A 16,308-nucleotide genomic window follows, 5' to 3' on the forward strand; every position below is an offset into this window, starting at 1 on the left:
TAAAGTATGTTTGTCACGTTGCCAGTATATTTGTAATGAAACTGCATGAGAAGCTTGTTCATTTAATCTGATGATTTAGTTGCAGACCTGAGTAAGTGGAAGAAACTCCTCTCCTCTCTCCTGCGTCAGTTCATCCACTCCAACTCCAGCTTCAGGTGTAGTTATTACTGAGTTCTTGAAAGCTATAAAGTTAAAGTTACATGGATGTAACTTGTTTACCTTCTCTTGGATTTACTTTCCTTTCAAGATGAACCTACTTTTACAGCTCAGACAATGTCATAATGTCATTTGGCCCATATTGTGTAATCAGACAAATCGTTTCCTGTGAAGAGAATTATACATTTACATTTATTATTATTATTATTATTATTATTATTATTATTATTATTATTTTTACCAGGTTGCTGTCTGGATAAACTCGGCACCAGACATCACACCATAGACTGAAAAAAGATGTAGAAGTTAAAGTTAAAGCTCCAATCTCCTCCTGAAAAAAGTCTGTTAGTTCCTCAGCGACTACTTAACTCAGAGAAGCTGTCAATCACAGCTGTCAATCATGACGTCACACTCCCATTTTATAGCATCAAATAACTTGCTAAAACAAAACTTATTTAAAAAGAAAACGAACACTTGAACTTTTATCAGCATGATAAAAACTGCCTAAAATGACATAAAATATCTTTGGAAACATTTTTTTTTAAGTATAATTTGATTGTTTACTTTGTCTCACGTCCCATTAGACTTCATGGGGAGGGCGGGGCTCATGAGCTATACTGGGACCAGCCACCGGGGGGCGATCGAGTCTCTGGGTTTATGAGCTATACTGGGACCAGCCACCGGGGGGTGATCGAGACTCTGGGTTTATGAGCTATACTGGGACCAGCCACCGGGAGGCGATCGAGACTCAGGGTTTATGAGCTATACTGGGACCAGCCACCGGAGGGTGATCGAGACTCAGGGTTTATGAGCTATACTGGGACCAGCCACCGGAGGGTGATCGAGACTCAGGGTTTATGAGTTATACTGGGACCAGCCACCGGGAGGCGATCGAGACTCTGGGTTTATGAGCTATACTGGGACCAGCCACCGGGGGGCGATCGAGACTCTGGGTTAATGAGCTATACTGGGACCAGCCACCGGGGGGCGATCGAGACTCTGGGTTTATGAGCTATACTGGGACCAGCCACTGGAGGGCGATCGAGACTCTGGGTTTATGAGCTATACTGGGACCAGCCACCGGAGGGCGATCGAGACTCTGGGTTAATGAGCTATACTGGGACCAGCCACCGGGGGGCGATCGAGACTCTGGGTTTATGAGCTATACTGGGACCAGCCACTGGAGGGCGATCGAGACTCTGGGTTTATGAGCTATACTGGGACCAGCCACCGGGGGGCGATCGAGACTCTGGGTTAATGAGCTATACTGGGACCAGCCACCGGGGGGCGATCGAGACTCTGGGTTTATGAGCTATACTGGGACCAGCCACTGGAGGGCGATCGAGACTCTGGGTTTATGAGCTATACTGGGACCAGCCACCGGAGGGCGATCGAGACTCTGGGTTTATGAGCTATACTGGGACCAGCCATCGGGGGACGATCGAGTCTCTGGGTTTATGAGCTATACTGGGACCAGCCATCGGGGGACGATCGAGTCTCTGGGTTTATGAGCTATACTGGGACCAGCCACCGGGGGGCGATCCAGACTCAGGGTTTATGAGCTATACTGGGACCAGCCACCGGGGGGCGATCCAGACTCAGGGTTTATGAGCTATACTGGGACCAGCCACCGGGGGGCGATCCAGACTCAGGGTTTATGAGCTATACTGGGACCAGCCACCGGGGGGCGATCGAGACTCTGGGTTTATGAGCTATACTGGGACCAGCCACCGGAGGGCGATCGAGACTCAGGGTTTATGAGTTATACTGGGACCAGCCACCGGGGGGGCGATCGAGACTCAGGGTTTATGAGTTATACTGGGACCAGCCACCGGAGGGCGATCGAGACTCTAGGTTTATGAGCTATACTGGGATCAGCCACCGGGGGGCGATCGAGACTCTGGGTTTATGAGCTATACTGGGATCAGCCACCGGGGGGCGATCGAGACTCTGGGTTTATGAGTTATACTGGGACCAGCCACCGGGGGGCGATCGAGACTCTTGGTTTATGAGCTATACTGGGACCAGCCACCGGAGGGCGATCGAGACTCTAGGTTTATGAGCTGTACTGGGATCAGCCACCGGAGGGCGATCGAGACTCTGGGTTAATGAGCTATACTGGGACCAGCCACCGGAGGGCGATCGAGACTCTGGGTTTATGAGCTATACTGGGACCAGCGATCGAGTCTCTGGGTTTATGAGCTATACTGGGACCAGCCACTGGGGGGCGATCGAGACTCTGGGTTTATGAGTTATACTGGGACCAGCCACCGGGGGGCGATCGAGACTCTGGGTTTATGAGCTATACTGGGATCAGCCACCGGGGGGCGATCGAGACTCTGGGTTAATGAGCTATACTGGGACCAGCCACCGGGGGGCGATCGAGACTCTGGGTTAATGAGCTATACTGGGACCAGCCACCGGGGTGCGATCGAGACTCTGGGTTTATGAGCTATACTGGGACCAGCCACTGGAGGGCGATCGAGACTCTGGGTTTATGAGCTATACTGGGACCAGCCACCGGAGGGCGATCGAGACTCTGGGTTTATGAGCTATACTGGGACCAGCCATCGGGGGACGATCGAGTCTCTGGGTTTATGAGCTATACTGGGACCAGCCATCGGGGGACGATCGAGTCTCTGGGTTTATGAGCTATACTGGGACCAGCCACCGGGGGGCGATCCAGACTCAGGGTTTATGAGCTATACTGGGACCAGTCACCGGGGGGCGATCCAGACTCTGGGTTTATGAGCTATACTGGGACCAGCCACTGGGGGGCGATCGAGACTCTGGGTTTATGAGTTATACTGGGACCAGCCACCGGGGGGGCGATCGAGACTCTGGGTTTATGAGTTATACTGGGACCAGCCACCGGGGGGGCGATCGAGACTCTGGGTTTATGAGCTATACTGGGATCAGCCACCGGGGGGCGATCGAGACTCTGGGTTTATGAGCTATACTGGGACCAGCCACTGGAGGGCGATCGAGACTCTGGGTTTATGAGCTATACTGGGACCAGCCACCGGAGGGCGATCGAGACTCTGGGTTTATGAGCTATACTGGGACCAGCCACCGGGGGGCGATCGAGTCTCTGGGTTTATGAGCTATACTGGGACCAGCCACCGGGGGGCGATCCAGACTCAGGGTTTATGAGCTATACTGGGACCAGCCACCGGGGGGCGATCGAGACTCTGGGTTTATGAGCTATACTGGGACCAGCCACCGGGGGGCGATCCAGACTCAGGGTTTATGAGCTATACTGGGACCAGCCACCGGGGGGCGATCCAGACTCAGGGTTTATGAGCTATACTGGGACCAGCCACCGGGGGGCGATCGAGACTCTGGGTTTATGAGCTATACTGGGACCAGCCACTGGGGGGGCGATCGAGACGCTTTGGCTTCACTTCTCAGGACTTGTGCGGCACACTTGCAAAACACTTATGGATTTAAAGGGTTAAAAATGTTAAAAGATATTCAAGAGTTTTAAGCTAAATGTAAGGATGATTAGGTGTATGAGATATGGAAAAAGTTTAATTTTTCAAGTTTGGCAAACCCTTTGCCAATACATCAAAAGATAATCAATTGGTCTCATTTTATTAGCTGATGTTCTCTCACATCAATAGTGGAAGATCAAGTTGATGCGTCTCACTGAAAAGGGAATATCTAAGACATATGTACATATGAAAGTGTCAAAAAGCAACAAATCATCAAAGCTCAACTCATTTGTCTCTTTGTATTTAAAAAAAAGATTTATTTCAAAAGTACACAAACTGCAGTTGTATCTCTTATTGTAAGGCAATGTTCACAAAGAACATCCACTCTTGTTATACACTATTCTATTGCATTTGTCACAGTTGTATGGCTGAAAATCATAAATAGTATAACTATAATAGTTACGGAACAAAAACTCAAATTTATGACACAATTGTATTTGTTTGTAGACATTTACGAATCCTACTTCAGTTCAGTTAATTAGCACAGTTACCAGTCTCCTGTAGCCTTGCTTGTAAAATGTTTCCTATTAACTATGTGAACATAAAATATGAAGACTTTACAGTAAGGTTTCATCCGTTAACGTGAGTTAACTACATTACTTAACATGAACAATACTTCTACAGCATTTATTAATCTTAGTTAATCTCAACATTTACAAATACAGTATTAAAATAAAAAGTTGTATGTTAACATTAGTTAATGCACTGTGAACTAACACAAACAAACTTTTTCATATTAACCAACATTAACAAAGTTTGATAAATGCCGTAAAAATATATTGCTCATTGTTAGTTCATGTTAGTTGATGCATTAACTAATGTTTAATAAATTAGACCTTAAATATGAAGTGTTACCTTAAAATACCATTTATTTGTAGCTGTCTATGTGATTCTGATGAGTTAAGTTTTCCAGTGTAAATCAATATTTATATGATCACTTTTTGCATGCTGGACGGAGTCAGGGGTCGGAGGAGGGAAAGGGGGCGGAGCCTGTTTTCATCACCTGGGAAAGATGTGGACTATCAGGAATAGAAGAACGGAAGCTGTTAGTGATGGAGTCAAGCTCACGGATCCGCCACACTCCATCGAGTTTTCCTGAGGAGGGATCAAACATGGACAACATTACTTCATATCAGAATTATTAACTCTATGGCTGCGTATGAAAGCTGGAACATTCTGATTCTAATTCTGATCCTATCTTCTGAACTGCAGAAACGTATGATTTGGATTCTACCAAAAAATCAGCAGATATTAGTAAACTCTAAAGCTTGCTGACAATATGGTGCCATGGAATTGCTATTACAAAAGAATAACATATTAAATACGTTCATATGCTAATAATGCATGTTACCATTTACACTGGTCTGCAAATAGCATCTACAACGCCGCAAAAAAAAGTAGATTTTTAAGTGCAATCAACTTGAATTTTTAAGTCATTTCAACTCAAATTACATTAAACTGACTTAAAAAATAAGTTGAATCTTGTATAACTGTATAACTGAGTAAAAGTTGTCATAACTTATTGATCATAAAATTTTTATTTCATATATTTTTATATTTCATTTTAGTAACGTCTGTCGCAGTTTTCTTTTGTTTCTGTACCTCGTGATGGAAGGGGTGGCACGTGTCCGGTCGTCTTCTGTCCTTCTGAAACTTCAACCGTTCACATTTCAGAGACTCGTTATGTGCAGTGAAATTAAGGTAAACATACGACACAGGACGGTTTTGAAAACATGGAGGAAAACAGAGACCATAGAGACAGTGTCTAAAAAAGATCATTGCCAGTTGCATAAACTTATTCTAGCAATTATGTTCAGACTGAGCAAAGTGACTTATAGAATGACCAAAATAGGTCACACTTTAGATTAGGGTCCAGTTCTCATAAATAACACTTTATTTTACAGTGTCCTTGTTACATATGTTACATGTACTTACCATGGTAATGACAGTAAATTATGCATAATTACATGCAACTAACCCTCAACCAAATCCTAATCCTACCCTAACCCTATAGTAAGTACATGTAGTTGCTTAAGATTACTCAGCACTTAACTATATAATTACACTGTAACATTGACACCTTAAAATAAAGTGTAATAAATAAACTCAATAAACTCTTAATTACTGCTTATCAATAGTAAGGTAGTTGTTAAGTTTAAGATTAAGGGATGTAGAATATGATCATGCAGAATAAGGCATTAATATGTGCTTTTAAAAAACTAACAAACAGCCAATATCCTACTAATATGCATGATAATAAGCAACTAGTTCATAGTGAGAATTGGACCTTAAACTAAAGTGTTACCAAATAAATAAAATGATAGTGAAAGCATGTGGTTTCTTATTAAGGATATACATAATTTCGACGGGGTCCATGGTGACGGGTCCGAAGTCGCTGCAGTCGCACGTGTTGTCGATGACCACCATGAACAGGTTACTGCTGGGAATCTGCTGGATCACAAACGACCTGAGGAGGACAAGAGAGATGCGAGATTCAAAGACTTCACAAGGCCTTTTTATCGGCTCCAAAAAAAGAAACGTGTGGATGAAAGCGTCCTCTTCAGGAAGAGGCGTCAATGCTGTATGGAATCTGCATGTAGGCAGACAAGTGTTCATATACTGAATTAATAAGCTCTCCACCTGCACATGAATGCACTAGGGCGAAAGAGTGAAGATTTAAGAATAATGATTCATTTCTTAATCATCATCTTCTCTCTTACTTTGGATAAAAGCTTGCAACAGAAGTATACCTTTGGCTGTACTTTTATTTGCCTGTTACGTGTTCTATATGCTGTAGTTTAGGGTCAGTGTTTATGTTTCGTGTTTATGTTATTGTTTAGGGTCAGTGTTTATGTTTCGTGTTTATGTTATTGTTTAGGGTCAGTGTTTATGTTTATGTTATTGTTTAGGGTCAGTGTTTATGTTTATCTTATTGTATAGTGTAAGTGTTTATGTTTCGTGTTTAGGTTATTGTATAGGGTCAGTGTTTATGTTTAGGGTCAGTGTTTATGTTTATGTTATTGTTTAGGGTCAGTGTTTATGTTTATGTTATTGTTTAGGGTCAGTGTTTATGTTTAGAGTCAGTGTTTATGTTTAGGGTCAGTGTTTATGTTTAGGGTCAGTGTTTATGGTCAGTGTTTATGTTTATGTTATTGTATAGTGTCAGTGTTTATGTTTATGTTTAGGGTCAGTGTTTATGTTTCGTGTTTATGTTATTGTATAGGGTCAGTGTTTATGTTTAGGTTATTGTTTAGGGTGAGTGTTTATGTTATTGTATAGGGTCAGTGTTTATGTTTATGTTATTGTTTAGGGTCAGTGTTTATGTTTAGGGTCAGTGTTTATGTTTATCTTATTGTTTAGGGTCAGTGTTTATGTTTCGTGTTTAGGTTATTGTATAGGGTCAGTGTTTATGTTTATGTTATTGTTTAGGGTCAGTGTTTATGTTTATGTTATTGTTTAGGGTCAGTGTTTATGTTTATGTTATTGTTTAGGGTCAGTGTTTATGTTTATGTTATTGTTTAGGGTCAGTGTTTATGTTTAGGGTCAGTGTTTATGTTTAGGGTCAGTGTTTATGTTTAGGGTCAGTGTTTATGGTCAGTGTTTATGTTTATGTTATTGTATAGTGTCAGTGTTTATGTTTAGGGTCAGTGTTTATGTTTCGTGTTTATGTTATTGTTTAGGGTCAGTGTTTATGTTTAGGTTATTGTTTAGGGTGAGTGTTTATGTTATTGTATAGGGTCAGTGTTTATGTTTAGGTTATTGTTTAGGGTGAGTGTTTATGTTTAGGTTATTGTTTAGGTCAGTGTTTATTTTTAGGGTGAGTGTTTATGTTATTGTTTAGGTTATTGTTTAGGGTGAGTGTTTCGTGTTTATGTTATTGTTTAGGGTCAGTGTTTATGTTTAGGTTATTGTTTAGGGTGAGTGTTTATGTTTAGGTTATTGTTTAGGTCAGTGTTTATTTTTAGGGTGAGTGTTTATGTTTCACGTTTATGTTTAGGGTGAGTGTTTAGGGTGTGTGTTTATGTTTAGGTTATTGTATAGGGTCAGTGTTTATGTTTAAGGTCAGTGTTTATGTTTAAGGTCAGTGTTTATGTTTAAGGTCAGTGTTTATGTTTAGGGTCAGTGTTTATGTTTAGGTTATTGTTTAGGGTCAGTGTTTATGTTTATGTTATTGTTTAGGGTCAGTGTTTATGTTTAGGTTATTGTTTAGGTTATTGTTTAGGGTGAGTGTTTATTTTTAGGGTGAGTGTTTATGTTTCGTGTTTATGTTTATGTTATTGTTTAGGTTATTGTTTAGGGTGAGTGTTTCGTGTTTATGTTATTGTTTAGGGTCAGTGTTTATGTTTAGGGTGTGTGTTTATGTTTAGGTTATTGTATAGGGTCAGTGTTTATGTTTAGTTTATTGTATAGGGTCAGTGTTTATGTTATTGTTTAGGTTATTGTTTAGGGTGAGTGTTTCGTGTTTATGTTATTGTTTAGGGTCAGTGTTTAGGTTTAGGGTGAGTGTTTAGGGTGTGTGTTTATGTTTAGGTTATTGTATAGGGTCAGTGTTTATGTTTAGGTTATTGTATAGGGTCAGTGTTTATGTTTAGGTTATTGTATAGTGTCAGTGTTTATGTTTAGGGTCAGTGTTTATGTTTATGTTATTGTTTAGGGTCAGTGTTTATGTTTAGGTTATTGTATAGTGTAAGTGTTTATGTTTATGTTATTGTTTAGGGTCAGTGTTTATGTTTAGGGTCAGTGTTTATGTTTAGGGTCAGTATTTATGTTTAGGTTATTGTATAGGGTCAGTGTTTATGTTTATGTTATTGTATAGTGTAAGTGTTTATGTTTCGTGTTTAGGTTATTGTATAGGGTCAGTGTTTATGTTTAGTGTCAGTGTTTATGTTTAGGGTCAGTGTTTATGTTTATGTTATTGTTTAGGGTCAGTGTTTATGTTTATGTTATTGTATAGTGTAAGTGTTTATGTTTCGTGTTTAGGTTATTGTATAGGGTCAGTGTTTATGTTTAGGGTCAGTGTTTATGTTCATGTTATTGTTAAGGGTCAGTTATTATGTTTATGTTATTATTTAGGGTCAGTGTTTATGTTTAGGGTCAGTGTTTATGTTTAGGGTCAGTGTTTATGTTTATGTTATTGTTTATGGTCAGTGTTTATGTTTATGTTATTGTATAGTGTCAGTGTTTATGTTTAGGGTCAGTGTTTATGTTTCGTGTTTATGTTATTGTTTAGGGTCAGTGTTTATGTTTATGTTATTGTTTAGGGTCAGTGTTTATGTTTAGGGTCAGTGTTTATGTTTAGGTTATTGTATAGGGTCAGTGTTTATGTTTAGGGTCAGTGTTTATGTTTATGTTATTGTTTAGGGTCAGTGTTTATGTTTCGTGTTTAGGTTATTGTTTAGGGTCAGTGTTTATGTTTCGTGTTTATGTTTATGTTATTGTTTAGGGTCAGTGTTTATGTTTATGTTATTGTTTAGGGTCAGTGTTTATGTTTAGGTTATTGTTTAGGGTCAGTGTTTATGTTTATGTTATTGTTTAGGGTCAGTGTTTATGTTTCGTGTTTAGGTTATTGTTTATGGTCAGTGTTTATGTTTCGTGTTTATGTTTATGTTATTGTTTAGGGTCAGTGTTTATGTTTAGGTTATTGTTTAGGGTCAGTGTTTATGTTATTGTTTAGGGTCAGTGTTTATGTTTATGTTATTGTTTAGGGTCAGTATTTATGTTTATGTTATTGTTTAGGGGGAGTGTTTATGTTTATGTTATTATTTAGGGTCAGTGTTTATGTTTAGGTTATAGTTTAGGGTCTATGTTTATGGTCGGGGTGGGGTTTGGTACTCAAAAAAAAAACTGTGAAATTATAAATATATATAAAAATCATTGATATATTGTTTGTCGATACAGCGACGTCTAGGTGCACCTTTAGTGTCTTAATAGTGATGCTAATGGGGCTTGAGCATATTTCAGTTTTTGACAACTTGGGAGTGAAAATGGATGGTTTCTGATTAAATAATCTAAACAAATGAAAAGGCAAAAGCAAAATATATAGCGTAAAATATATAAATCTGAAATATAAGCAAGGTATAACGTTCATGCGAGGGCACATTCATATCTAATACATATAATACCATTGTAAAATTGCATTTAAATGAACAGCTTTAAGTTGAGTTGTTCGTCCCTTTATCTTTTTCTCCCTCTCTTGTACGTCATTCACATATTAAATAAATAAATAAATAAATAAATAAATCACTCTCATTATAATAAACAGAGCTATTTTCAGCTGACCCCAATTGTCCTATGTATGTGTGCCTGTGCGCGTGTTTGTGTGGTTGTAAGTATTGCACATACTTAACACAGCTTTCACAGTCAATATTCCCCACGGTTTCTTTAATGGTGCGCTCAGACACGAATGCTGGATATTCTGTATCACAAGGGACCAACATAGTTCTTCCTCCTCTCTGAGCTAGAGAGAGAAACAGAGAAAGAGAAAGAGAGACAATGTTCTTCAAATTGTTTTCCTACGGCAAGGCTTATCTGTATCACTCAAAGAACATAAAAATACTGTACAAAATAATGTAAACACAAACATGAATGGCAGGTGTGCAGTTCTGTTCAACCTGCTTTAACATGCACATTTCATTCCTACAGATCCTACAGTTTCACAATTCATGCATTTTGACATATAACAGTCTCATCACCTACTCAAATGAAGACAATTAGTGCATTGTGACATGACTGACTAGAGCCTTGAGCACTAGTTAACTTATATCCATAAAGTCTTGCAACATCCTGAAGTCTCTGCAGTTTTCTCACTTACATTTAATGTGGAAAATGGGATCCATATAGACCTCATTTATAAAATGTGCGTACAAGTTTGTACTTAGACTGTGCGTACGCTAAAATCCATGCCAAAGTTCCTGTTTATAAAAACGATGTTCCCTTTCAGTCACGTTCAATGTAACTTCGTAATTGGGATCACTTCAGGGACTTTGAGTGTCTACAGAACAAGCCAATGACCGTTGGCGTGCGTGAATCACGTCACGTGCCCCGCAGCGTGGGTATAAACAGGAAGCGGGCACACGCACACATTGTCTTTCACTTCGGAGCCGAGAGGTTGTTACTTCAGTGCTACAAGAAGAGACTCTGCGAGTTGGAAATCCTAACTCTCTTCAACGTTGGTGTGACGGCGCGATCAGCAGTGGCCGCGAGCTTACAGCTCTCATCTACTGTTTTACAGCTTTCTCAGTGTGTCGGTATCGGTGGGCGTTCCTTGAGTTTTTTTCTTTTAACTACCCCTGGGTGCCTCAGCGTGGGAAGAGTTTTTATTTTCTCTTTTTTATTTTCAACTAAAAGAGCAACACAAGCGTGACCCTGCGTCCTTATCAGGATGTCATTCCGCTTGGTCGTTTCTGGGTGCGGACGTTCCCTGGTGCCAGCAGACGGCCACAATAGTTGCCTCTCATGTCAGACTACGGCCTGCTGTCTCCTCCCTCCTCACCGCCCTCGACGGCAGAGCGGCCAAGGGGTATGTGGATCTCCCGCCGGTGGAGCGTGCCATTGCGATGCAACTGTGTCCAGCGTCCACTTCCTCCTGGCTGGAGAATCCACACCTCCTGTACAAGGCTTGTAAGTTTTCGTCCGGTCTCACGGCGAAGGCTTACAAGGCCTGTGGACAGGCTGCTTCCGCCCTGCATGTCATGGCGCTCTTGCAGGTCCATCAGGCCCAGGCGCTCATGGACATGCTTGTGGGTGGTTCTGACCCAGAGCTCCTCCGGGACGAAACTCCAGGCGACGAAACTTTTGTTTCTGTTCTGTCACTGGCCCCCAGCCAATTTCAATAAAAGAGCAGTTTCTGAAAACACTGGGTCCCAAGAGGGCGCGCTTGGCGGTAGATGACGCTATGCCTTGTCACCCTCAGGCCCCTCTTTTGACGCCAGCGAGCAGCAGTGGCTGTGTTCCGGACGCACTGACGCCTCCGCACACTCCCTCTGCCTTTCGACGGAAGCAGGTATGTCTTGCACCACACACTCAGACCCCACTTCGGGCCGCTTTGCCGTCTGAGTCGGATCCCTGCATTCCGTCGCGCTGCCCCACCCCGGGTACGTCTGTGGTGTCATTGGTCCCGCTTGCACTGTGTCTGGGAGCCTGGCTAGCGCTTCCCAGGCCGTCTCGCTGGCTCATCCGTACTATCAGACTTGGCTATGCGATTCAGATCGCCCGGCGTCCCCCAGCCTTCAGTCCTACTGTGGAAGGACACGATCGAGCCGGTCCCTCCAGCCGATATGAAGACCGGCTTATACAGCCCGTACTTCATTGTACCCAAGAAAGGCGGTGGGTTTTGACCAATTGAAGGCTGCCATTCAAGATGCTTTCGCAGAAACACATTTTCAAGTGCATCTGTCCCCAAGATTGGTTTGCAGCGATCGACCTGAAGGACGCGTACTTTCATGTCTCAAGTCTCCCTTGACACAGACCGTTTCTTCTCTTTGCGTTTGAGGGATGGGCAAATCAGTACAAAGTCTTACCCTTTGGGCTGGCCCTGTCACCCCGTGTCTTCACGAAAGTCGTGGAGGCGGCCATTACTCCCATGTGCGAGCGTTGTGTTTGTATCCTCAACTACCTCAACGACTGGCTTATACTGGCCCAGTCGGGAGAGCAGTTGTGCGAACACAAGGACATGGTGCTCAGTCACCTCAGCCACCTAGGGCATGGGGTCAACTGGGAAAAGAGCAAACTCAGCCCCGGGGATGTCCCAGAGGATCTCTTTTCTCGGTATGGACCTGGACTCGATCAACATGACAGCGTGCCTCACGTAGTCCCGTGTCCAGTCAGTGTTGAACTGCATGAGCTCGCTCAAACGCAGAACAGCGGCACCACTGAAACTTTTTAAGAGGCTCCTGGGGCATATGGCATCTGCAGCCGTGGTAACGCCGCTTCATATGAGGCCGCTCCAACACTGGCTCCACGATCGAGTCCCGAGATGGGCGTGGCAGAGTGGCACGTGTCGGGTCCAAGTGACCCCGCACTGTCGCCAAACTCTCAGCTTGTGGTCGGACCCTTCGTCCCTACGGGCAGGTGTTCCCCTAGAACAAGTGTCCAGGCATTCTGTGGTCAATACGGATGCCACATACAACGGGCATGCAGCTTCAGGTCTGTGGACGGGTCGCCTCGAGTTGTTGGCAGTACATCTTGCGCTAGGCTGATTCAAAACGCTGTTACTAGGCAAGCATGTACTGGTCCGTACGGACAGCACTGCGATCGTTGCGTACATCAACTGTCAGGGTGATCTACACTCCCGCCGCATGTCACAACTCGCCCACCATCTCCTCCTTTGGAGTCAGAAGCATCTGAGGTCGCTTTGTGCCGTTTATATTCTGGGCCTGTTCAACCGTGCAGCTGACGAGCTTTCATGGCAGCGGGTGCTACTGGGAGAATGGCGACTCCACCCCCAGGTGGTCCAGCTGATTTGGAGGCGCTTCAGGACTGCACAGATATATCTGTTTGCCGCACCGGACACATCGCACTGCCAGCTATTTTACTCCCTGACCGAGGGGACCCTTGGCACGGATGCACTGGCACACAGCTGGCCCCGGGGCCTACGCAAATATGCGTTTCTCCCAGTGAGCCTTCTTGCCCCTCCCTGGCCCATTCCTCTGAGAGAGGACCTGCTCTCTCAGAGACGGGGTGCCCTGTGGCACCCGCATCCAGACCTCTGGAAACTCCATGTCTGGTCCCTGGATGGGGCGCAGAGGTTCTAGGTGACCTACCCCAGGCGGTAGTTGACACCATCACTTCCCCTCTACGAAGTGCTTCTATGCGCTGAAGTGGAACCTATTCGTCGAGTGGTGTTCTTCTCACCAGGAGAACCCCCGAACTTGCTCGATCAGAGCTGCGCTTTCCTTCCTACAAGAGGGCTTGGAGCGAAGGCTGTCTTCCTCCACCCTTAAAGTGTATATTGCCGCTATCGCCGCACATCACAATGCAGTTGAAGGAAAGTCGCTGGGAAACCACGACCTGATCGTCAGGTTCCTGAGGGGGGCGAGGAGACTAAATCCGCCTCGCCCGCTCTCTATACCCTCTTGGGATTTGTCTCTGGTCCTTTCGGCACTTCAGAGACCACTCTTTCAGCCTTTGCAATCAGCGGAGTTAAACATTCCATCCTGTAAGACAGTACTCCTGGTTGCATTGGCCTACATCAAGAGGGTGGGGGACCTGCATGCATTTTCGATTGACGAATTGTGCCTAGAATTCGGCCCGGCTAACTCTCACGTGATCCTGAGACCCCGGCCCAGATACGTGCCCAAGGTTCCTACCACTCCCTTCCGGGACCAGGTAGTGAACCTGCAAGCGCTTCTCCTGGAGGAGGCAGACCCAGCCCTGGCTTTTCTCTGTCCCGTTCGCGTTCTGCGTCTGTACGTGGACAAAACGCAAAGCCTCAGGACCTCAGATCAGCTCTTCGTCTGGAGGCCAGCAGAAGGGAAAGGCTGTCTCCAAGCAGAGGATGGCCCACTGGATAGTGGATGCCATCGCCTAGGCTTATGAAGCCCAAGGCATGCCCTGCCCACTCGGGTTGAGAGCCCATTCCACTAGGAGTGTCGCTTCTTCCTGGGCGCTGGCACACGGCGCCTCGCTGACAGACATCTGTAGAGCTGCGGGCTGGGCGACACCTAACACGTTCGCTAGGTTTTATAGCCTAAGTGTTGAGCTGGTTTCTTCCTGTGTGCTCGCTTCAACCAGCCGATAACACTGAAGTTCCCGCTCTAGTGTCGGTTTGCTGTGCCACTCCCCTCCACATGGAGCGGATGCGTGCGCTTTTTGCTCCAGTCGAATTCCCCACTTAGGCGAACCCTGTAGAGTTCCTCCACACGGACATTGCAGAGCGTCAGACGCCAGGCCTAGTACTCTGCTTGTGTAACTTGTGCTAGGCTGGGTTCCATATGTGGTGATCCCTGCGGCGATCCCATATGTGTATTCTTCCACGATCACCTCCCTGTGGTGAGCCCGTCTCTTTCCTTTGGCAGAGTCCGCTCTGCCGTCACTGTCCGGTGTAGCCTCCCCCTACTCAGGCTGGAACCACCCCATTGACATTCCATGTATTGCACTTCCCCCTAACCGGCCAGTCCATATGTGCATTCTCCACATGTACCTCCCTTCAGGCAGGATGTGGCTCTGCAGCGTCCTCTCCTCTGGAAATGCACGCTTCCCCAGTGTTATCCAAGAGTTCCTCTGTGTGGGGTATAACGGAACAGCAGTCTGAACTCCTCTACACAGGCCTTCCACCCCAGCCAGTTGGGGGTCTGAGAGTCTTGCGTAGAGTGCTGGATGTGGCAGCAACCGTGGCGTTTTCCATGGGATCCCAATTATGTCGTCACGTAGACGTTACTTTGAATGTGAGCGACTGAAAGGGAATGTCTCAGTTACTAATGTAACCCTTGTTCCCCGAAGGAGGGAACGGGAGACGTAACGTCCCGTCGCCACCGTTGCTGACCATCGCTGTATGGCCGCCATGATCTCGGCTCCTCAGTATAAAAAACAATGTGTGCGTGTGCCCGCTTCCTGTTTATACCCGCGCTGCGGGGAGGGCGCGTGACGCGATTCACGCACACCAACGGTCATTGGCTCATTCTGTAGACACTCGAAGTTGATAGGGCTCCCTAAAGTGATCCCAATTACGTCGTCACGTTCCCTTCAGGGAACGAGGGTTACATTAGTAACTGAGACGTTTTCAAATTTCAAATCTGGAAGAGAGGTGTACACACACTTTTTTGTGTGTACATTTGTTCATTAAATCACATGTACACACACTGGAGAAATGATCGTAAGATCAAAAGTAGGACGGTTTCTAGGCAACATTTTATAACTGAGGCCACTGATGCCATCAACTCATCAAACACCCTGCCTCATAAACACATATTATCAAACCTACCCTTAATGGTGAGGTCAGAGTACCACCAGCTGTACAGGTTGAACTCAAGCAGAAATCTGCAAAGGAAAGGAAAAAGGGCAATAATGAAAGCAGTTACTGGAAAGAGAGAAAGGAATCCAATAATGGACACAACAGAGTAAAAAGTACAGTAATGTTATTTATATTTTGCATATATACAAACGTTTTCAGATTTGTAAAACTCAAAACATCAGAGAAGAGTTCATAGGATCAGAGTCGTACATGACTAACTCGGTCAGTAGCCATCGGACAGCTGCGAATAAAGCAAAGTAGGGCTGCAAGGAAAAGAACAATAACAGTCAAACACTGAGAGGCACAAAGTAGTTCAATTAGTATCAATTATTTTGATTAAGGATGTGGCAGAACCATTATACAGTACATATGATATTACGTAATCTGATTATTACGTAACTTGCGTTACTTGTAATGCATTACTCCCAACACTGAATATAAGTAACTTTGTCAATTAGCAACATGTCAACTAGCAGTCATTAGACTATTAGACTGTGTACTGTCAGTTAATACTTTTTTAATGGTCCCCCAACAGACTTTATACTGACTATACATAACTTTTCAAGTATGTCAACTTATTCTACTAACCCAAACCCTGAGCTAACCTTGTAAAAATACTCTAGTGGCCTAAGGCGAGTTAGTTGACATGTACAGTTGTTGCAAAGTTACTTATAGTTAGTAGAATGTCTAAAGTGGACTATTGAAATA

At 44.2% G+C, this 16,308-nt stretch overlaps 1 protein-coding gene across 1 annotated transcript in view; it reads right to left on the bottom strand.

The window, feature by feature from the left end:
- Positions 1–3,892: 3,892 nt before the first annotated feature.
- cacna2d3a (calcium channel, voltage-dependent, alpha 2/delta subunit 3a) overlaps positions 3,893–16,308 on the bottom strand; it is a 144,444-nt gene continuing 132,028 nt past the window's right edge. The window contains exons 33-38 of the mRNA XM_079897554.1: positions 15,811–15,863; positions 15,571–15,626; positions 9,993–10,107; positions 6,007–6,117; positions 5,253–5,337; positions 3,893–4,745 (exon numbers count right to left, since the gene is read on the bottom strand). Coding sequence (XP_079753680.1) covers positions 4,650–4,745; positions 5,253–5,337; positions 6,007–6,117; positions 9,993–10,107; positions 15,571–15,626; positions 15,811–15,863 — 516 coding nt within the window. The 3' untranslated portion in view covers positions 3,893–4,649. The remainder of the gene's footprint in view (positions 4,746–5,252; positions 5,338–6,006; positions 6,118–9,992; positions 10,108–15,570; positions 15,627–15,810; positions 15,864–16,308) is intronic.

This window comes from Squalius cephalus, assembly GCF_949319135.1.
Source record: "Squalius cephalus genome assembly, chromosome: 16".
In the NCBI taxonomy this organism is placed as follows: Eukaryota; Metazoa; Chordata; class Actinopteri; order Cypriniformes; family Leuciscidae; genus Squalius; species Squalius cephalus.